Source organism: Arachis stenosperma, chromosome 5 (genome assembly GCF_014773155.1).
Source record: "Arachis stenosperma cultivar V10309 chromosome 5, arast.V10309.gnm1.PFL2, whole genome shotgun sequence".
NCBI lineage: Eukaryota > Viridiplantae > Streptophyta > Magnoliopsida > Fabales > Fabaceae > Arachis > Arachis stenosperma.
The window spans coordinates 51,683,402-51,705,828 of NC_080381.1; the positions used below are offsets into that span (position 1 = coordinate 51,683,402).

The following is a 22,427-nucleotide window of genomic DNA, read 5'->3' on the forward strand; positions in this document are numbered from 1 at the left end:
ACCAACTTATCCCATGTATCCAAGCTCTCCTTGGGCTGTATATCAAGCCACTACTTGGCTCTGTCCCGTACAGCAAACAGAAAGAAAAGCAACCTATAATCATCTGGATGAACTCCAATAATTTTCACAGTGTCACAAATTTGCAGGAAATTAGAGATAAACAAGTTTGGGTCTTCTCGTGGGAGTCCATGAAACTGACAATTCTGTTGCACCAGAGAGATGAGCTGAGGTTTCAACTCAAAATTATTAGCAGCAACAGGAGGTACAACAATGTTATTGCCATAGAAATTGGGGGTTAGAAGCAGTGTATGGGCCCAGTGTCTTTCTTGGTTTCTCGGGCACATTAGGAGCATTGAGAACATAAGGATTAACAGTGGATTAATAATGTTATTGTTGTTGTTTGGATCCATAGTAGCTCCTTCAACTTCTTTCTCAAAATTGTCTTTGAGATTCTCAGTAGCTTTGTAAGTAAACGTCTTCTCAAGGTTCTCTCAATCTCAGGATCAAAGTCAAGAAGAGGTTTTTTGTTCCTGTTCTTACTCATAAACAAACAAAAAACAAGAAAAAATGGGAATCTCTACGTCAGAGTGAAAAAAATTTTCAGTGAGGTAACCTGAGTAAAGGAAATAAAATAAATCAAATAAATAACACAAAATTTTTTAAAATAAATGAAAGAAATAAGCCAACAAATTCGAAACTTAATTAAAGAAAAATAAGCTAATGAGTTCGAAAATTTTAAAGGAAAAAATAAATGGAGAAAATAAATTAAAGAAATTAGCGGGACACCAAACTTAATTTCAGAAATTAAGGAGAAGAAATTTTTAAATACTTTAAAGCAAATTTTTTTAAAATTCAAGTAAAAAAATTAAACAAGATTAAAGTAAAAACGTTTAATCTAAACAATCAAACAACGAGTAGTTATTAATTACAGTCAATTCCTAGCAACGGTGCCAAAAACTTGGTCATGGATTTTCAACACCACAAACTAACCGGCAAGTGCACCGGGTCGTACCAAGTAATACCTCAGGTGAGTGAGGGTCGATTGCACGAGGATTGATGGACCAAGCAATAATAATTGAGTGATTTATGGTGCACGAAATTGTGATCTCAATGGCGCCAACAACTTGGTACGCACAATTATAATCTCAACTCTTTTTCATAACTTCGCACAACTAACCAGCAAGTGCACTGGGTCGTCCAAGTAATAAACCTTACGCGAGTAAGGGTCGATCCCACGGAGATTGTCGGCTTGAAGCAAGCTATGGTCATCTTGTAAATCTCAGTCAGGCAGATTCAAATTGTTATGGAGTTTTGATAATCAAAATATAAATAAAAAATAAGATAAAGATAGAGATACTTATGTAATTCATTGGTGGGAATTTCAAATAAGCGTATGGAGATGCGTTGTTCCTTCTGAATCTATGTTTTCCTACTGCCTTCATCCAATCCTTCATACTCCTTTCCATGGCAAGCTGTCTGTTGGGTGTCACCGTTGTCAATGGCTACTTCCCGTCCTCTCAGTGAAAATGGTCCTCTACGGTTTCTGTACGGCTAATCAACTGTCGGATTTCTTGTCTCGGATGAAAAATACCATGCACAGATATCCTATGACTAATCAGCTATTTGTTCTCGATCGTATAGGAAGAGGATTTACTATCCTTTTGCGTCTGTCACCATGCCCTACAGTCACGAGTTTGAAGCTCGTCACAGTCATCCCTTCCCAGATCCTACTCGAATACCACAGACAAGGTTTAGACTTTCTGGATCTCAGGAATGCTACCAATGGATTCTAGCCTATACCACGAAGATTTTAATCTTGGATTCAGATGCCCCATTGTCAGAGGGGAGTCGATGTGAATCGTTGATTGGAAACCCAAGAGATATACATTCAAGCTTGTTTTCATGTAGAACGGAAGTGGTTGTCAATCACGCGTTAATAAGTGAGAATGGTGATGAGTGTCACATAATCATCATATTCATCATGTTCTTGTGTGTGAATGAATATCTTAGAATAAGAATAAGCATGAATTGAATAGAAGAACAATAGTACTTTGCATTAATACTCGAAGAACAGCAGAGCTCCGCATCTTAATCTATGGTGTGTAGAAACTTCACCGTTGAAAATACATAAGTGATAATGGTGTTCATTGCCTTCGGCCCCAGAGAGGGAACCAGAATAACCAAGACGTCTAATACAATAGTAAAAAGTTCTATTTATACTAAACTAGTTACTAGGGTTTACAGAAATAAGTAAATAATGCAGAAATCCACTTCTGGGCCCACTTGGTATGTGCTTGGGCTGATCATTGAAGCTTTCATGTGTAGAGACTTCTCTTGGAGTTAAACGCCAATTTGCAGCCTGTTTTTGGCGTTTAACTCTAGCTTGTAACCTGTTTCTGGCGTTTAACACCAGAATAGAGCAGGAAGTTGGTGTTTGAACGCCAGTTTGCATCGTCAAAACTCGGGCAAAGTATGGACTATTACATATTACGGGAAAGCACTGGATGTCTACTTTCCAACGCAATTGAGAGCACGCTATTTGGGTTTCTGTAGCTCCAAAAATTCTATTTCGAGTGCAGGGAGGTCAGAATCCAACAGCATCAGCAGTCTTTTTTCAGCATCTGAATCAGATTTTTGCTCAGGTCTCCCAATTTCAGCCAGAAAATATCTGAAATCATAGAAAAACACACAAACTCATAGTAAAGTCTAGAAATGTGAATTTTGCTTAAAAACTAATAAAAATATAGTAAAAAGTAGCTAGATCATACTAAAAACTATGTAAAAACAATGCCAAAAAGCATATAAATTATCCACTCATCACAACACCAAACTTAAATTGTTGCTTGTCCCCAAGCAACTGAAAACAAAATAGGATAAAAAGAAGAGAATATACAATGAATCTCACAATATCAATGAAACTTACTCCCAATTAGATGAGCGGGGCTAGTAGCTTTTTGCTTCTGAACAGTTTTGGCATCTCACTTTATCCTTTGAAATTCAGAATGATTGGCATCTATAGGAACTCAGAATTTTAGATAGTGTTATTGATTCTCCTAGTTCAGTATGTTGATTCTTGAACACAGCTACTTTATGAGTCTTGGCCGTGGCCCTAAGCACTTTGTTTTCTAGTATTACCACCGGATACATAAATGCCACAGACACATAACTGGGTGAACCTTTTTCAGATTGTGACTCAGCTTTGCTAAAGTCCCCAGTTAGAGGTATCCAGAGTTCTTAAGCACACTATTTTTGCTTTGGATCACGACTTTAACCACTCAGTCTCAGCTTTTCACTTGGACCTTCATGACACAAGCACATGGTTAGGGACAACTTGATTTAGCCGCTTAGGCCTGGATTTTATTTTCTTGGGCCCTCCTATCCATTAATGCTCAAAGCCTTGGATCCTTTTTACCCTTGTCTTTTGGTTTAAAGGGCTATTGGCTTTTTCTGCTTGCTTTTTCTTTTTCTTTCTTTTTTTTCTTTCTTTTTTTTTGCTACTTTTTTTTTTCTTTTTCACTGCTTTTTCTTGCTTCAAGAATCAATTTCATGATTTTTCAGATTATCAATAACATTTCTCTTTGTTCATCATTCTTTCAAGAGCCAACAATTTTAACATTCATAAACTTCACTATCAAAAATATGCACTGTTCAAGCATTCATTCAGAAAATAAAAAGTATTGCCACCACATCAAAATAATTAAACTAATTTCAAGATAAAATTTGAAATCCAAGTACTTCTTGTTCTTTTGTAATTAAGCACATTTTTCATTTAAAAGAGGTGAAGGATTCATGGAATTATTCATAGCTTTAAGACATGGACACTAGAAACTAATGATCATGTAGTAAAGACACAAACATAGATAGTACATAAAGCATAAAATCGAAAAAACTGAAAAATAAAAAAATAAGGAATTCAAGGAACGGGTCCACCTTAGTGATGGCGGCTAGTTCCTCCTCTTGAAGGTCCAATGGAACGCCTAAGCTCATCTATGTCTCTTCATTGCCTTTGTTGCTCCTCCCTAGTACTTTTGGTGCTCTTATCCTTAGTTGCTCCATGTTATAACTCAAGCCTTCCAAAGAGGTGTTGAGTTACTCCCAATAGTTGTGTGGAGAAAAATGTATCCCTTGAGGCATCTTAGGGATTTCATGAGGAATTTCCTCATGCTCTTGTTGAGGTCCATGAGTGGGCTCTCTTATTTGCTCCATCCTCTTTTTGGTGACGGGCTTGTCCTCTTCAATAAGGATGTCTTCCTCTATGACAATTACAGCTGAATTGCATAGGGATCACTTTTTTCTTGGCCACAACTTCATAGAAGTGGTCTTGATGGACCTTTGAGATGAATCTCTCCATCTCCCATGACTCGGAGGTGGAAGCTTTTGCCTTCCCTTTCCTCTTTCTAGAGGTTTCTCCGGCCTTAGGTGCCATAAATGGTTATGGAAAAATAAAAAAGCAATGCTTTTACCTTACCAAACTTAAAAGGTTTGTTCGTCCTCGAGCAAAAGAAGAAAAAAATAAGGGGAAGAAGAAGAAAATGGAGGACATAGAGGGAGAGATAGGTTCGGCCAAGGGGGTAGGAGATGGAGAGTGGCCGAATGGAATGGGGGTGGGTTTTGGAAGGGAAATTTGTTTGAATTTGAAAGTGAGGTAGGTAGGGTTTTTGGGGAAGAGATATGGAGGTGATTGGTGAAGAGAGTATAGGGAAGAGGATAGGATTTGATTGGTGAGTGGTGTTTTGGGTGAAATGTTATAGAGATGTATGAGGGAGAGAGAGAGGTGGGGTAGGTGGGGATCCTGTGGGGTCCACAGATCCTGAGGGGTCAAGGATTTTTCATCCCTGCTCCTTTTAAGCATGCAAAACGCCCTTATTGTGCAATCTTGGCATTTAACACCAGACTGCTGCCTGTTTCTGGCGTTAAACGCCAGCTTTTATTCCTTTCCTAGCGTTAAACACCAAGCTACAACCTGTTTTTGGCGTTTAACGCCAGTTTGTTGCTTCTTTCTGGCATTTAATGCCAGTCTGGTGCTTCTTTCTGGCATTTAATGCTCAGAATGGTGCCAGACTGGGTTAAACGCCCATTTTTCTACCCTTACTAGCGTTTAAACGCCAGTAAGTTTCTCCTCCAGGGTGTGCTATTTTTAATGCTGTTTTTATTTTTCTTTAATTTTTGCAGTTGTTTTTGTGACTCCACATGATCATCAACCTAAAAAAGAAAATAACATAGAAAAATAAAATTGGGTTGCCTCCAAATAAGTGCTTCTTTAATGTCAATAGCTTGACAGTAAGCTCTCATGGAGCTTCACATATGTTCAGAGCATTGTTGGGGCCTCCCAACACCAAACTTAGAGTTTGAATGTGGGGGTTCAACACCAAACTTAGAGTTTGGTTGTGGCCTCCCAACACCAAACTTAGAGTTTGACTGTGGGGGCTTCGTTTGACTTTGCATTAAGAGAAGCTTTCCTTGCTTCCTCTCCATGGGTACAGAGGGAGATCCTTGAGTTTTAAACACAAGGTAGTCCTCATTCAATTGAAGGATCAACTCTCCTCTGTCCACATCAATCACAGCTTTTGCTGTGGCTAGGAAGGGTCTTCCAAGGATGATAGATTCATCCTCATCCTTTCCAGTGTCTAGGATTATGAAATCAGCAGGGATGTAAAGGCCTTTGACCTTTACTAGCACGTCCTCTACCTGTCCATAAGCCTTTTTCATGAATTTGTCTGCCATCTCTAATGAGAATTTGGCAGCCTGTACCTCAAAGATTTCCAGTTTCTCCATTACAGAGAGTGGCATTAAGTTAATGCCTGACCCTAGGTCACACAGAGCCTTCTCAAAGGTCATGGTGCCCATGGTACAGGGAATTAAGAATTTACCAAGATCCTGTTTCTTTTGAGGTAATGTCTGCCTAACCAAGTCATTCAGTTCATTGGTGAGCAAGGGGGTTCATTCACCCAAGTCTCATTACCAAATAAATTAGCATTGAGCTTCATGATTGCTCCAAGGTACTTAGCAACTTGCTCTTCAGTAATATCTTCATCCTCTTCAGAAGAGGAATAGTCATCAGAGCTCATAAATGGCAGAAGTAGGTTCAATAGAATCTCTATGATCTCTAGATGAGCCTCAGATTCCTTAGGTTCCTCAAATGGGAACTCCTTTTTGTCCAGAGGACGTCCCATGAGGTCTTCCTCACTGGAATTCACGTCCTCCTCTTCCTCTCTAGGTTCGACCACACCAAGTAAGGTTATGGCCTTGCACTCTCTTTTTGGATTCTCTTCTGTATTGCTTGGGAGAGTACTAGGAGGAGTTTCAGTGACTCTTTTACTCAGCTGGCCCACTTGTGCCTCCAAATTTCCTAATGGAGGATCTTGTTACATTCATGAAACTTAGAGTGGCCTTAGATAGATCAGAGACTATATTTGCTAAGCTAGAGGGGTTCTGCTCAGAATTCTCTGTCTATTGCTGAGAGGATGATGGAAAAGGCTTGCTATTGCTAAACCTTTTTCTTCCACCATTATTAAAGCCTTGTTGAGGCTTATGTTGATCCTTCCATGAGAAATTTGGATGATTTCTCTATGAGGGATTATAAGTATTTCCATAGGCTTCACCTATGTAATTCACCTTTGCCATTGCAGGGTTCTCAGGATCATAAGCTTCTTCTTTAGAAGATGCTTCTTTAGTACTGTTGGATGCATTTTGCAATCCATTCAGACTCTGAGAAATCATATTGACTTGTTGAGTCAACATTTTGTTCTGAGCCAATATGACATTCAGAGCATCAATTTCAAGAACTCCCTTCCTCTGAGGCGTCCCATTACTCATAGGATTCCTTTCAGAAGTGTACATGAATTGGTTATTTACAACCATGTAAATGAGTTCCTGAGCTTCTGTAGGCATTTTCTTCAGGTGAATAGATCCACCTGTAGAATGGTCCAATGACATCTTAGAAAATTCAGATAGACCATCATAGAATATATCTAGGGTGGTCCATTCTGAAAGCATGTCAGAAGGATACTTTTTGGACAGTTGCTTGTATCTTTCCCAAGCTTTATAGAGGGATTCACCTTCTTTCTGCATGAAGATTTGAACATCCACTCTAAGCTTGCTCAGCTTTTGAGGAGGAAAGAATTTGGCTAAGAAAGTAGTGACCAGCTTATTCCAAGAGTTCAGGCTATCTCTAGGTTGAGAGTCCAACCATATTCTAGCTCTGTCTCTTACAGCAAAAGGGAAAAGCATAAACCTATAGACCTCAGGATCAACTCTATTGGTCTTAACAGTATCACAGATCTGCAAGAATTCAATCAAGAACTGAAAAGGATCTTCTGATGGAAGTCCATGAAACTTGTAATTTTGTTGCATCAGAGAAACTAATTGAGGCTTTAGCTCAAAGTTGTTTGCTCCAATGGCAGGGATTGAGATGCTTCTTCCATGGAAGTTGGAATTTGGTGCAGTGAAGTCACCAAGCATCTTCCTTGCACCTCCACCATTGTTATTGGGTTCGGCCAATACTTCTCTTTCGAGATTCTCTGTAAGGTTTTTTCTGGATTGTTGTGCTTTAACTTATCTTAGCTTCTTCTTCAGAGTCCTTTCAAGTTCAGGATCTGCTTCAACAAGAATGTCCTTGTCCTTGCTCCTGCTCATATGAAAAAGAAGAGAACAGAAAAAGTATGGAATCCTCTATGTCACAGTATAGAGATTCCTTTATGTGAGTAGAAGAGAAGAAGAATAAGAATGAGGAAAATTTGAACTCAGAGAGAGGGAGAGGGTTCGAATTTTTGATGAGTGGAGGAGAAGTGTTAGTAAATAAATAAAATAAATAGAAGAAGATGAGAGACAGTGTTTTCGAAAATAATTAAAAGGAAAAAGAAAATATTTTTGTTTTTATTTTAAAATTTTGTTAGAATTTGAAAATTAAGAGAAGAAATAAAATTAAAATTAAAATTTGAAATAATTAGTTAATTAAAAAGAAATTTGAAAAAAGATGAGGAGTGTTCCAAAGTTAGAGAGAAAATTAGTTAGGTAGTTTTGAAAAAGATAAGAAATAGTAAAACAAACAAAAAAAAAGTTAATTAGTTAGTTGAAAAATATTTGAAAATCAATTTTGAAAAGATAGGAAGTTAGAAAATATTTTTGAAATCAAATTTTTGAAAAAGATATGATTGAAAAAGATTTGATTGAAAAAGATATGATTTGAAAAAAAGATATGATTGAAATTTATTTTGAAAAAGATTTTATTTTTAAAAAGATTTTGAAGAGATAAATTTTTGAAATTGAAACCTTGACTTGACTAACAAGAAACAACTTATTTTAAAAAATTTTGACTAAGTCAACCCAAAGATTTCGAAGATTATGAGTAAAATAAGAAAAAGATATTTTTTATTTTTGAATTTTAATGAGGAAAGAAAAAAACAACTAAATGACTCAACACATAAAAATTTTGGATTAAAACCAATGATGCATGCAAGAACACTTTGAATGTCAAGATGAACACCAAGAACACTTTGAAGATCATGATGAACATCAAGAACATATTTTTGAAAAATTTTCAAGAAAAGAAAAACATGCAAGACACCAAACTTAGAGATTTTTCATGTTTAGACACTATGAATTCAAAAATGCATATGAAAAACAACAAAAGACACAAAACAAGAAAATTTGAAGATCAAACAAAAAGACTTGTCAAGAACAACTTGAAGATCATGAAGAATGCAATGCATGAATTTTTTGAAAAATGCACAAATTTTAAAAACATGCAATTGACACCAAACTTAAAAATTGACACTAGACTCAAACAAGAAACACAAAATCTTTTTGGTTTTCATGATTTTATTAATTTTTTGGATTTTTTCGAAAATTATTTTTAGAAAAACGAAAAAGAAGAAAAATTTTGAAAATTTTTTGAAAATAAAATAATGGTTAAAACAGAAAGAAAATTACCTAATCTGAGCAACAAGATGAACCGTCAGTTGTCCAAACTCAAACAATCCCCGGCAACAGCGCCAAAAACTTGGTGCACGAAATTGTGATCTCAATGGCGCCAACAACTTGGTACGCACAATTGTAATCTCAACTCTTTTTCACAACTTCGCACAACTAACCAGCAAGTGCACTAGGTCGTCCAAGTAATAAACCTTACGTGAGTAAGGGTCGATCCCACGGAGATTGTCGGCTTGAAGCAAGCTATTGTAAATCTCAGTCAGGCGAATTCAAATGGTTATGGAGTTTTGATAATCAAAATATAAATAAAACATAAGATAAAGATAGAGATACTTATGTAATTCATTGGTGAGAATTTCAGATAAGCGTATGGAGATGCGTTGTTCCTTCTGAATCTCTGTTTTCCTACTGCCTTCATCCAATCCTTCATACTCCTTTCCATGGCAAGCTGTCTGTTGGGTGTCACCGTTTTCAATGGCTACTTCCTGTCCTCTCAGTGAAAATGGCCCTCTATGGTTTCTGTACGGTTAATCAACTGTCGGATTTTTCGTCTCGGATGAAAAATACTATGCACAGATATCGTATGGCTAATCAGCTGTTGGTTCTCGATCATGTAGGAATAGGATTTACTATCCTTTTGCGTCTGTCACCACGCCCTACAGTCGCGAGTTTGAAACTCGTCACAGTCAGCCCTTCCCAGATCCTACTCGGAATACCACAGACAAGGTTTAGACTTTCCGGATCTCAGGAATGCTGCCAATGGATTCTAGCCTATACCACGAAGATTCTAATCTCGGATTCAGCTGCCCCATTGTCAAAGGGGAGTCGATGTGAATCGTTGATTAGAAATCCAAGAGATATACATTCAAGCTTGTTTTCATGTAGAAAGGAAGTGGTTGTCAATCACGCGTTCATAAGTGAGAATGGTGATGAGTGTCATATAATCATCATATTCATCATGTTCTTAGGTGCGAATGAATATCTTGGAATAAGTATGAATTGAATAGAAGAACAATAGTACTTTGCATTAATACTCGAGGAACAGCAGAGCTCCGCACCTTAATCTTTGGTGTGTAGAAACTCCACCGTTGAAAGTTGGTGTTTGAACGCCAGTTTGCGTCATCAAAACTTGGGCAAAGTATGGACTATTATATATTGCTGGAAAGTCCTGGATGTCTACTTTCCAACGCAATTAAGAACGCGCCATTTGGGTTTTTGTAGCTCCAAACATTCCATTTCGAGTGCAGAGAGGTCAGAATCCAACAGTATCAGCAGTCCTTTTTCAGCCTCTGAATCAGATTTTTACTCAGGTCCCTCAATTTCAGCCAGAAAATACCTGAAATCACAGAAAAACACACAAACTCATAGTAAAGTCCAGAAATATGAATTTTGCTTAAAAACTAATAAAAATATACTAAAAAGTAGCTAGATCATACTAAAAACTATGTAAAAACAATGCCAAAGAGCGTATAAATTATCCGCTCATCAATTCACTTAGTCAGACAAGCAGAAAATAGTATTTTGGGTTTAAATTACATTAACCAGAAATTCAGAGAATTCAAGAAAGCAAGCAGTAATTTTGATGTGAAAAGTATGTGAGAAAACAGTTAAGGTTTCTGAGATATTTATTTTTCCGGATTAATGGTTCTTACCAAATACGTTAATCATGCAAGATTCAATTCTTGGCAAAATTTAATTGACTAAACCATAATTCCTTAGGGATCTAGTCTCCTCTAACCTAATAAACCACCAATTTCTTGGTCACTTAATTTAGATTAAATGGTTAAGTTCAATTCTAGTTTATTAGCCACCAAAATCCTAATTACCCAAATATAAGAGGATTATATATCACATATCCCGTTAAGTCTAGGTAGTTAGTGATTTGGGAGGAATTTACTTTCAAGCTGTTATTCAGGTGAGTTAACTTTTCCAAAAATCAACAAGAATTCATGTAGAACAAGAGTTATCTTCCAATACACTCAAATTCATAAGATGAAGAACGAAAGTAATCCTTGAATTTAAATCAATACAATAATTAAAATAGAGTGACAATTGTATTAATCCATAGAATAAACAGAGCTCCTAACATTAACGGTCGAGGTTTAGTTACCCATGGCTCAGAGAAAAACTCAAGGTAAAGTGTGTAGAGTGCAGAATAAGGTAGTAGAGAGAGAAGGATCCCGAAAGGCCAAATCTTTTTTTCTTTTATATCTAACCTGATTTGATTTGAAAATAAAATAGAATAATAAATTCTAAATCTAAAAGATTGTGTTTTGAAACAATAATTTCCAAAAGAAAATAAAATAAACTAATTATTAATAAAAAATCTAAGCCAACAAAGCCTTCTTTAAAAAATCATATTCGCGCTACTAGCATTTAGCGCCATTGAGGCAGAGAGGTTTCTGGTCTCTCTCTTCCTGGCGCTAAATGCCAGGTTCGGTGTTTAGCGCCGATAGCGTGAGATTCTGGACACGCTTTACGAGGTCTTCTGTGCTAAACTCTAGGTAGTGGTTTTTAGCGCCAACTCAACAGAGAACTTGCACGCAGTACGAGGCACTTGGCGCTAAATGTCAGGTAGCGGTGTTTACCGCCACTTTGACAGCCTCAAATTTCTTCCTTTTTATTTTGCCCAAATTCTGCCAAATTTGTCTAGTTTTTTTCTGAAATAAATAAAACTACAATGCGCCTCAAAGTAAAATCCAACTAGGCTTCAAGCACTAAAATCTCAATAAAACTCAATAAATTCACATCTAAAATAGTAAAATAATATAAAAAAAAAACTCACGCATCAAATATATATAACTTAACAGATGCGTCTAAAGTAACTAAGATTGATTGTTGGCAATGTCAACCAATTAAAGAGAGACAACAAGGACATTATTATAGTGAGTCAATTGAAAAAACTTCAATAATGCATTGAGATTCTCTATCCCTCGTATTTAGCGTTACAATAGCCATTATTATTTTTGTGTGAGGATGATGGATTTTGTGTGGATATCGCAACGTCAATTTTTCAAAATTGAATCTACTAAAAAAAAGTAAATAGCCACTTTGCAGCAATTTTTTATTTTTTCGCTTATAGAAAAAAAAAGGAGAATTGTTGATAAATATGAGATTAAGGAGATTGTTTCAACAATTTATGTTAAATACGATGATGGAATTGAAAGGGTTACATATCAAAATATTTTTTCAAAAATAGAACCATATTGACTCTTATTTTTCATTGGTTTAAATAATCGAATAACATAAGTTGTTCTGATTTACTTCAACACAAACTAATAGATAAGGCTGGTTTTCCAAGTATATCATTAAAGAATATTGACCAATTTAATAGTTATTGTAATAATATAAAGTTGCAAATTAGAAGGCTTGAAAATGATATGAAGTTTTAATATGTGATAATATTGGTCATATTATTTTGATTATATGGATAAATATAGTATCAATAAATAAAACTGTCTCGGTTAGATTCTAATAAAGACAATTTTTTACAATAATATTTTTGATAAAGTACTCTTTTAATTGTTAATGTTTAAACTAAATCCTAATTTTCGTTCCTAATGCTTGAAATATCTTATTGTTATCCTAAACGTTTTATTTCATCCTGTTTTAGCCATTTACAAATATCCCTTGTTATTATTATTATTATTATTATTATTATTATTATTATTATTATTATTATTATTATTATTATTATTATTATTATTCCGTAATTTTTACTCTTAAATTACTACGACCACCATTATGGCAACTATAATTATGATTTTTAATTTGCTGCTATTTAAAAAAATATAATAGAAGATATAATATTTTTAAAAAAAATTTGATCAAAAAATTAAAATAGAACAAAATAAAATATTTAGAATTAAAATAGAATGTTTTAAATATTAAAATTTTGGACTTAATTCAAATATTAAAGGCTAAAATAGTACTTTATCTTAATATCTTTTGTCATAACAATAAAAAAATATCTTAAAATTTTTTTATTCCAAATTTAGTTGTACTTAAACAAATTAATTTTTATATATGATTAGCTATATATAACATTTTCAAGAGTTAAGAATATAAGTCCCTAAAAGTTTTATTTATTAATTATGAGAAGATATCTACTATTTCTACTAATAATAATATATATTTTACATAGAAGACTTTAAAAAATAGAATTTTAATGTAAATATTTTAAATTAATTTTAAATTATTAATTTTGTTAATAAATAGTTTGTTTAACTTTAAAAATATATAAAATATTTATTTTTATTTTAAATATTTTTATAATAAAAATAATTAAAATTTTTAATTGACTGTGACTTTATAATTTAAAATTTTAGTTGTGTTTTTTTTATATTTTTTAAAAAATAAATATTTTATATCTTTTCATATATTAGCTCGTTTTATATATATATATATATAAAAGTAAAAAAAATTAAGATTTTAAAAATTAGACCGAATTTGACGGTTCGATTAGATTAGCTAAATATCAGTCTTTTAACAAGTTTGCTTGATTTTTAAAATTGGTTTGTAAAAAATTAATAAAAAATTGGCCGAACTGACAGTTAATTGGTAAACTAGTTGAACTGGACCAATTTTTTAAAGGGCTGATTTGCTATTTCGTATCAAAACGGGGCTAGAAGCCTTTCTCTTTTTCTCCAAAATTCAACCCTAATTTTTAATTTGTGTGATTAGAAGTAGAACATACCCGCTTTTCCTTCTCTTTCTCTCTCATCCTAACATCCAACCCTAATTTTCTGTAACCTTATCAAAGCAAACAGTAAAGTTACATTCCTTTCATAGAAAACTCAGGTCACCATTAAACTAACATCATCATCTTATTGGTATTGTTCGATTTCATTCGCTTCTGACTGTAACAGATTATGGTGGTTCTTATATATGGTTATGATTATAATTTGTAATGAGTGGTGTTTTTTTTAGTTAAAAATTTGTTATTGCTTTATTTTTGTGTAGTGAAACATGATATATTTGTCAATTATATATATTTTGATTTTTTTGTTATAAACTTTAATATTTATACATGTTTGTAAATTTTTAACGATAAATTATAAACAAATTATTGTATAAAATTATAAAACTTTTGAATTTTATTAGTTTAAAAATTATTATATTTAAATATTTTAATTTTATATTCAAATATTAATATATTTATTTTATATTTATTTTATATTTAATTAAATCGATTTGACCATAATTCCATTTCGATAAGACTATTGAATTATTGAACCAATTAATCTATTATTCATTGGCTAATTATTGGCCTGTTCGGCTCTCGCAAACTTGAAAAAAAATAAAAAACGGGGTGCCGTCTCGTAGCGTTTCAAGTTTTTGGGAACCCGTTTATAATTGGGCCTACTTTTTCATTAATGGGGCGAGCGATATAGAGCCTAATGACGAATAACCCATATTACGGTATGTTCTATCCTCTTCCACTCCGAATCCAATGTCTACTTCACGGTCCGAGTAGCGCTTAGCTACTTGCCTACTTCGCTACTTAGCTTCCTAATTTCTAGGAACAAAAAATGCAAGCGTTTCGAAGAATCGCAACCTCTATCTCAGTATCAAAACCGAAGCAATTAAACACACCGTCGTTCACGGTTGCCGCCAAACCCTATCTCAAACTTTCCGACGAGGTTCCCGCGACCAGGTTCTGGTCGTCGGGGCGCGATTCCGGCAACGGCGAAGATGAATGGAACGAGGCGTGGGAGTCAGCGTGGCTTCCGGAGGATCTCACGCCCAAGTCTCGGGCGCCATGGGAGACCGACGTTAACTTTGGTTCCCCCTCCACGTCCTTGCCGGAGTCTTCCTCCACCGCCGTTTCCGACGGGGTCGCGGTGGCGGAGATCGAAACTCATGCTGACGCGGAGACGAAGGCGTTCGTGGAGGAGATGAACGAGAATTGGGAGGTTAGGAGAAAGAAGGGATCGAAGGAGAAAGAGAAGGTGCAAAATGGTGCCGTTTATAGCGTGGAGAATATGAAGAAGGATTACCGGTTGAGGAAGCAAAGGGTGCACGCTGGGCTGTGGGTTAAGGAGATTGAGAAGCTCGAGGAGGCTAAGTTGGGGGATCACATTGGCAGCGGCGGCGGCGATGACATTCAGAGATTGCTTGACAGCTGCTCGGAGTATGCCTCTCTCTCTCTCTCTCTTGTAATTTCGGTGTTGAAAATTGGAATTGCATTTCTATTTGTAGTTTTATTTTATTATTTTCAAATAAGAATAAAGGGACAATTAGGTCTCAAAGATTTTGCCTTCCTACTAATTAGTTTCTAAAGAAAAAAACAATATCACTTTGGCCCTCCAGAAAAGCAAACCGTAGACATGTGATGAACTTCTATCAATTTATCAACTAAAACTTACCGGTGATGTTTATGTACGGTTAATTACTTTGACGTGCCTATCTATGAGGCATATAGATAACAATTTTTGGAGCTAAACTTGACTTGTTTTGATAGCATTTGCGATAAATAGAGAGATAAAGGGTATATAAAAACTCAAAAGATAATAAATATTTTACTGTCCAAAATTACATCGTTTTCATGTTCATATGACAGTAACAAAACATGCACCACTATAAATAATGAAATACATGGACAATTTCTTTTGTTTTACACTATTTATTGACGGAAGGATATATATGTTCACTGTTTGCTATTTTGGAGAATCTAATTGGTACTTTTTTTTCTTCAAGGACTAATTAGTCCAAGTTCAACATCTTCAAAGATCTAATTGTTACTTTATTCTTCAAATAATGAAGGTTTTGTAACGTTAATGCATGGTGTGGATGGTCCCTTAATTGGATTATGAGCAAGTATTCAGAGTTGGTCAGTTGAAGTTGCCTAATACTGATGAGTGAGGAGAATTTTAGATGGGATTGGACCATGTTAGTGAAGTTTAGGGTTCCTAGTTTTATGAGATAAAACATAAATTTTATGTTGCAGGGAAGAGTTGTCTTAGTTTAGGATCAGGTATGGCTTTGAGATCAATGAGGTACTTACTATAATTTACATTTTGATAAATGTGAGAGGCCAACACTTTTAATCAATATTAGGTAACACTTTATTTTTATACTATTAAGATTTAGGGTTTAGGATTTTGAATTTAGTATAAAATACTTTTATTGGCCAGGTGTTGGTAAAATATGATAAATTTGTTGGTCATATAGTATTGCTGTTACATTTTTATAATAATCCATCAATGAGAAATCTCAAGAATTGAACTAAAGTCGGCTTTGTGAGGCACTGAGGTCTGAGGCCTTAATGTCTTTATGTTATTGGTGACTGCACACAATCTTATGAGGCATTATAGCTACTTTGATAGCGTAGGGCATGTCAAATTTGTGTTGAATGTGGTCTCGTCAATGGGAATGTTAATGCATATGTTGCTTTGACAAGTTGCCATTCAACATGGTTGTCTATCTAAATAAAATTAATAAATTATAAAACGATAGTTTCTCATGTTAAATATAAACATGGCACCATGTATAATTTTTGAAAATTCTTAGCAAGGATTCAGGAGTGTTTGATAGTATCTCATTTTATCAATTAATCCTAGTTTATTCCATTTTCTACTGTTAATGACCAGCTCTCCCGATAACTTAATCTTTTTGCTAATGCCTGTGATTCATTTCTAATTATTCTGTGACCACCCCATGTTATAATAGATAATTAGGCTTGAAGTTTGGACAAAGTATAGCTCAGTGTAGTGCTTTTCTATGTGATGAAATTCCATTTTTTATTTAGCTAGATGGTGTTGTAAGAATCAATCCTCCGATTAGTTTTATATATCCTAACATGCACCTTCTCTTTTAGTTCACGATCCCCCCGACCCCCAAAACAAAACAAATCTGCTTCCTCCTCCTTTCCTAATTTATGTATGCTACAGCAACTACAATAATTTCAAATACATATACAATAGTGCTGTACTATTTCTGTATGTTGCACTTAATGCTCTAAACACTTGTAGCATCTTCGACTCCGGCAACAATGATCTGAACAACACAGAAGTTCCAACTTCTGAGTTCAAAAACATGCCTGATGGGTGGGAAACAATATCTAAATCTCAAGATGGAAACATATGGGAGATGTCCCAGAGAGAAGAGGATATACTTCTCCTGGAATTTGAGCGTCGGATTGCTTATAGCAAGTTTCAGGTGTGTCTATAAAAATATATTCAAATTATGCATTTCGAGTGCTGAAACAAGGGACTAACACCATTTTCACAAACAATAAAGTTCATGGATACATTCTGGTTTTCTATAATGTCAGTCAGTTATATCTTCAAATTTCTTCCTCAGTCCTTATTTGCAGCACTTATTATTCACAATCTTGTGAATCTGGAATGCAGATCGCTAGTTTTATCAAGACTCATATATTTAGTCGGAGGAGACCAATTGATGGGTGGAAATATATGATAGAGGTGGTGGGACCAAATGCTAAGAAAGGGAAGGGTAGTGTCTCTAGGGTTCCCAGTCTAGCTGATCCCTCTACTCAACCGTTCAAGGAGAAGACCCTTGTTGACAAGAGTTACATTCCCCTTGAGAGAAGGTAGTATCATGTATTCTCTTTCATTCTGTATAGGTATTATCATTTAAATATTGGCAGATAAGAGGACAGTTATAGCAACTTACCTATACAACAGATATGCTTCATGAGTACATGGTTAAATGCTCAAAACCCTTCATGAAGTTATGCATTTTCGGTTAAGTTGTCCTACTCTGCGGATTATTTGTAATGCATCCAATCTATTGCATGTTTGTCTGGAATGTTTGCGTCCTATCCTTGTGTTGGTAAAGTTAGCTTATAATCCGTCAATAGATAAATGTTTAATATAATAAGTTAATAAACTTGCAAGGAAAAAGATTGTTTGTTTTAGAAAATGGTTTTGCAGATTAAGGTATTTGAATTGAATAAGATATTTATAAAGTAACAAATGGGATTTTATGAAGTGATATTCATGAGAAATGGCATATTACTGCTGTTTTTTGTGATGGGAATTGACAAAAGAAAGGGTTTTCAAGTAAGTAGTTGTAGATATGCTTTGTGAGGAGAAGGTAAAAACTCGGGTGCAGTCGACTTCACGTAAAGTTAATAGTTGAGAGTCGTTAGATGAAAATTTAGTCAAATCAGTTAAATCATCTAACGGCTCTTAGTTATCAACTTCACGTGAAGTCAACTACACCTGAGTTTCCATCTTGTGAGAATTCTTGATACTAGTAAAAACAATAAAAAGTATATGGGTAACAGAGAACTGAAAAAAGAAGGAAAGGAATAGAGATTAGAGAACTGCACTTACAAGCAGTTAAAATTTTTAAAGTGACAATAATTCTTGTTATACAGACGAATTTACGTAGCAATCACCATTTAAGCGAAAGGAGTAATCGTGTGTCACTGCCAGCAACGAAACGCTACCTTAATATTCGTTGTATAACCTTCACATCGAGCCTCATTATAACCATCAGGTGACAACCTAATCGTTACACATTAAGACCTTCGAAGCGTCGTGTTTGTTTGCCTAAAAGGCTTGACTAGTTGCGTTTAAACATTGGTTCCTGCTTACAAGGTTTTGCCGAGGGGTTATAGGCACTGAATCATACGGCTACAAACTTCTCCTCATCGTTACAACTTTCAAGCACTTGTGCAACTTCATATGCTTTAATGTTCATTGTCTAACCTTCACATGATGCCTCTTAATTTCACACCAACATCGTCAAATTAGCCTACTTGTTTACCTAATAAGCACTTACCTAGTTTCATTTGAACACTGATCCCTGGGTTCATGGATTTGTCAAGGGTTAGAAGCACTAAATCACAAAGTTACAAGTTCTGCTTCATGGTTACATGCACTTGTGTAAGTTTATGTGCCTTAACGTCCATTGTGTAACTTCTACATCATGTCTCATTAAAATCATCATGTGATAACCTCAATCGTGCCACATTAAGATCCTCGAAATGTCATATTTTTTTGCTTAAAAGGAACTTGACTAGTTATGCTTAAACAATGATCCCTGGTTACAAGCTTTTTCCCATCGTTATAGGCACTGTGCAAGTTCATGGAATTTAACGTTCAAGTACACTATTTGGATGAATGCAGGAAAAGAAATCAGTATTATTAAGTCTCATATCTTGTAAACTGCGAGCAGAAGTTGTAATTTTCATCTATAATACATGTAATCAGATGCAAATACATTTACGTTGTTATGAAATGCAAATCTAAAAAAAATCAATGATTATGAAAATAAGAAGGTAAACTTTTATAAAGTTATTTAATTATAACCAGATCAGTAAGTTGAACTAGTAACCTAATGACTTGATAATCTCACCAGTTCAATCACCGATTCAATTCTAATATCTATGATTTTAAGGAACATGCCTTCTTGCTTATTTCCCTCTATGAAGTTGGCATTTGTATGTGATTGATTTTTTATAAACAAGTAACAATCATATTTCAACAAAATTTTCAGCTATTGAAAACCAACATGGAAAATGTTGAAACAAATAATTCTATGCTAGCCGGTAGCGGCATCTTTGGGATCTGATGCTGCCTGCGCTATTATATTATGCACATAAAGGTCCCTCCAAGAGAATATTGTCCATAATACATGGCTTCAAACTCCGTTCAGACACATGCCCACCACGTGAGGTTATAGTTTCTGAATGCTATAATAGTAGAGAGTGAATACCCTCTCTGCTTATATTATGGCAGCATTCTGGCTTGAACTCTTTGAATCTTGCATTAAGTAGAAAGACCATAGTCTCAATCTGATTTGTTCTGTGATGGAGTTGTTTAACTTCTAGTATCTCAACTCTGGCTTTCACCGAGTTTCAGTAGAAAGTGAAATTCACTGGTGAGTACTAGGAACTAGGAAATCGATCTCATGTCTGAACTTTACTTCGATAAGAAAGGAGAACAAAAAAATAAAGCTTAACAAAATTAGATCACTACATAGTACATACCTTGTGCATAAGAACTTAAGCTATCTCAATGTACTAGGTAGATGCCTATTGAAAAATTAATGTAAAGGAAATTAAGGTCAGTAAAAGCGTTTGTATCTCATACCATTATACAACTACTAAAATATATGCAACTGACAATGCCACAAATGAGAGAAATTTGTGTTAACAAAGTCTAATATATAAAATCATCATTGAAGATTGTGTAATTTCCATTTGTGTATGCTCCATGATGCCTTGCTCTAGCTTCTCTATCCTGCATTTCAGTATTGTGTAAAAGTTAATTTATTATTATTTTTTTTAATGATTATATAAGCATGACTAAATATATGTTCATGTGAAGATAGCATTAGACAAGGGCCACGAACACCTTATAAATTGAGTCCATAAGAAAGACCAAAATGTAATATAAAACACTCACCATCAACATGCTTTAGTGTTTCTTTACCTCGCTTAGTGATGTTCCCATAACAATAATATCATATATAGATTATGTGCAATGTATTATAATTGAGACTGATTGGTCTTATCTCAACCCCAAATCAATACACGAGAATAAAGTAATATCAGTAACTATTCAGCCATGGTCTCTTAATGTGCGTATTATTCTTTAAGATTGAATCCTTTTTCTAGTTAAAGCTAAAATAGCTAAATATAGAAATTTTATAGATTTTGTATTATCTAAGCTAATGGGTGAGAAAATTTTGAATTATGTAATAACATAGCAAATATTTGTTACCCTGCTTATGAGTCTTTCAAAGGCTTCTGTTCCATGCTCTTCCATGTATCTCTCAGCCGCAGTCAAAACATCGTCTTGCTTGCTGAATATGTTCTTTCTTGGAACATACCACATGTGAGAAGTTCGTGGCATCTGCGGCAGGTGCGGAAGTTGTGGGTTCATATAGAAAGGTCTAATGTATTGCTTATAAACATGCGCTGCGCCATTAAAGTGTGGAAGAACCAACCAGCAACTAAGTATCAACTTGGCATAGGGCCATATGGCAAGCCTGAAAATTAGCAGCGTTGTTACACTGGGAACTAGAATAGGAAATTCGAAAATAAAAGGAAAGAAAGAAGAAAAAGAACAACACCATTTTAAGAACAAATCATGTTCATCTTCCATCTTTACCAGAGAGTAAAAATACAAAAGGCAAACATCATGGAAATTTGACTACATTGATGGTTCTTAAAAGTGTGAAGCCAATGTGCCACTCAAAAGTAGTAGACAAGGCAGCCTTTGTTTAAAGAATGAAAAATTGACATTTAGAATTTGAATTATTTAGATATTAGTAACTACTATTATAGTTTTAAATGAACATTCAAAAACTAATGTGATTAAAATTGGTCGGATGCATGTTAGAGATGTTGTCTAATTGCTTTCAAAACTACTTTTTCTTTATAACCCATGTAATAATTTCTTTCAAAACTACCTTTTCTTTTTACTACCCAAGTAATGTTATGCATCTTTTATTCCTCATGGTAATCAATTCGGTATAAAATTTTTCAATGCTCTTAACAATTTAAAAATAAAAATAAAGAAACATACACTTCAAGAACTTTGGCAAAAGTGAGCTCAAAGAGAGTTATCAAAGAATAGAGAACCCAATATGTGAGCCATTGTTGGTCATCAGCAATTGACCTGGTCTCTATGGCCTGGATTGAAGCATATCTGTTCAAAAAGGACAAAAGGGAATGTCAAAAAAAAAAAATTCACACATAGATTGCTCTAAAAAAAACATATTCATAAAAATAAAATATCACAAAAGCAAAAAGCATACTTACAAAGGGTAAACGAGGGTAACCAAGGGCCTAAATAAAGGAAACAGAAATAAACAATGTAAGAAACAGATCAAAACAACAATGTAATGAAATCAGAGCTCTAAAAGAGTAAAGAGAGACATACAGTGCAAGAACATCGAAGTTCTTGGCAATGACGTGGAGGAAATTGTTTTCAGAAGCCCCCATGTGTGTGCTGCAATGGAGATGGTGCGTTTTCTGCACTCTGTTGTTGGTTTTGAACTGAGAAAGAGGGTTTGGAGTTTAGACCGAGAGTGGGGGAGAGAGAGAGGGAAGAACAGTGTCTTGAAGAGGAGTGACACGAAAAAACAAAAGTAAATTTAAAAAAGAAAAGAAATCAAATTGTGGGAAAAAGTTGGCAATGGGGTCCTTGAGAGACCAGAGTTCACACTCCTTGGAAAGTACTTATTTTTTGGGAGAATCTTTTACTATTATGCACCGAAAATAAAATTCGATCTTTTTTAGTTTTTTTTTTTTTTTTGGAGTACAAGTGTTTGGGTTTGGGAATAGTTGAGGAAACTAAAAGTGATATATTTGATTCGGGATCTTCTTAAAATTACACGTTAATTTGAAACCCAACTTTTCTTTTACAAATAATCGATCAACAAAAATATTATACATCTAAAAAATAAAAATCCATAATAACTGATTATTGTTTCTGCTTTAAGATTTATGGTTGATTAAGTTCTATTTATCAAAAAAGTTAAATAACATATATATTGGATTGTTTTATAAAGTA

At 34.6% G+C, this 22,427-nt stretch overlaps 2 protein-coding genes across 2 annotated transcripts; one reads left to right on the forward strand and one right to left on the reverse strand.

Moving 5' to 3' along the window:
- Positions 1–14,370: 14,370 nt before the first annotated feature.
- On the forward strand, positions 14,371–17,625 carry LOC130979568 (protein GAMETE CELL DEFECTIVE 1, mitochondrial-like). The gene is made up of 3 exons (XM_057903030.1): positions 14,371–15,064; positions 16,905–17,091; positions 17,286–17,625. The coding sequence occupies exons 1-3, from the start codon at positions 14,463–14,465 to the stop codon at positions 17,487–17,489; spliced, it is 993 nt and encodes a 330-aa protein (XP_057759013.1). The 5' UTR covers positions 14,371–14,462; the 3' UTR covers positions 17,490–17,625.
- A 1,755-nt stretch (positions 17,626–19,380) lies between these two features.
- On the reverse strand, positions 19,381–22,017 carry LOC130982483 (HVA22-like protein c). Its single transcript, XM_057906504.1, has 5 exons — positions 21,795–22,017; positions 21,674–21,700; positions 21,438–21,560; positions 20,631–20,898; positions 19,381–20,147 (listed from the first exon to the last, which is right to left on the reverse strand). The coding sequence occupies exons 1-5, from the start codon at positions 21,854–21,856 to the stop codon at positions 20,067–20,069; spliced, it is 561 nt and encodes a 186-aa protein (XP_057762487.1). The 5' UTR covers positions 21,857–22,017; the 3' UTR covers positions 19,381–20,066.
- Between the last annotated feature and the right edge of the window lie 410 nt (positions 22,018–22,427).

Coding starts and splice junctions, on each gene's coding strand:
- LOC130979568 (XM_057903030.1), top strand. CDS start 14,463: ATGCAAGCGTTTCGAAGAATCGCAACCTCTATCTCAGTATCAAAACCG. Junction 15,065..16,904: donor TTGCTTGACAGCTGCTCGGA/GTATGCCTCTCT, acceptor AAACACTTGTAG/CATCTTCGACTCCGGCAACA. Junction 17,092..17,285: donor TTGCTTATAGCAAGTTTCAG/GTGTGTCTATAA, acceptor TCTGGAATGCAG/ATCGCTAGTTTTATCAAGAC.
- LOC130982483 (XM_057906504.1), bottom strand. CDS start 21,856: ATGGGGGCTTCTGAAAACAATTTCCTCCACGTCATTGCCAAGAACTTC. Junction 20,899..21,437: donor TTTGCCAAAGTTCTTGAAGT/GTATGTTTCTTT, acceptor GCTAATTTTCAG/GCTTGCCATATGGCCCTATG. Junction 20,148..20,630: donor TTGAAAGACTCATAAGCAGG/GTAACAAATATT, acceptor ACTGAAATGCAG/GATAGAGAAGCTAGAGCAAG.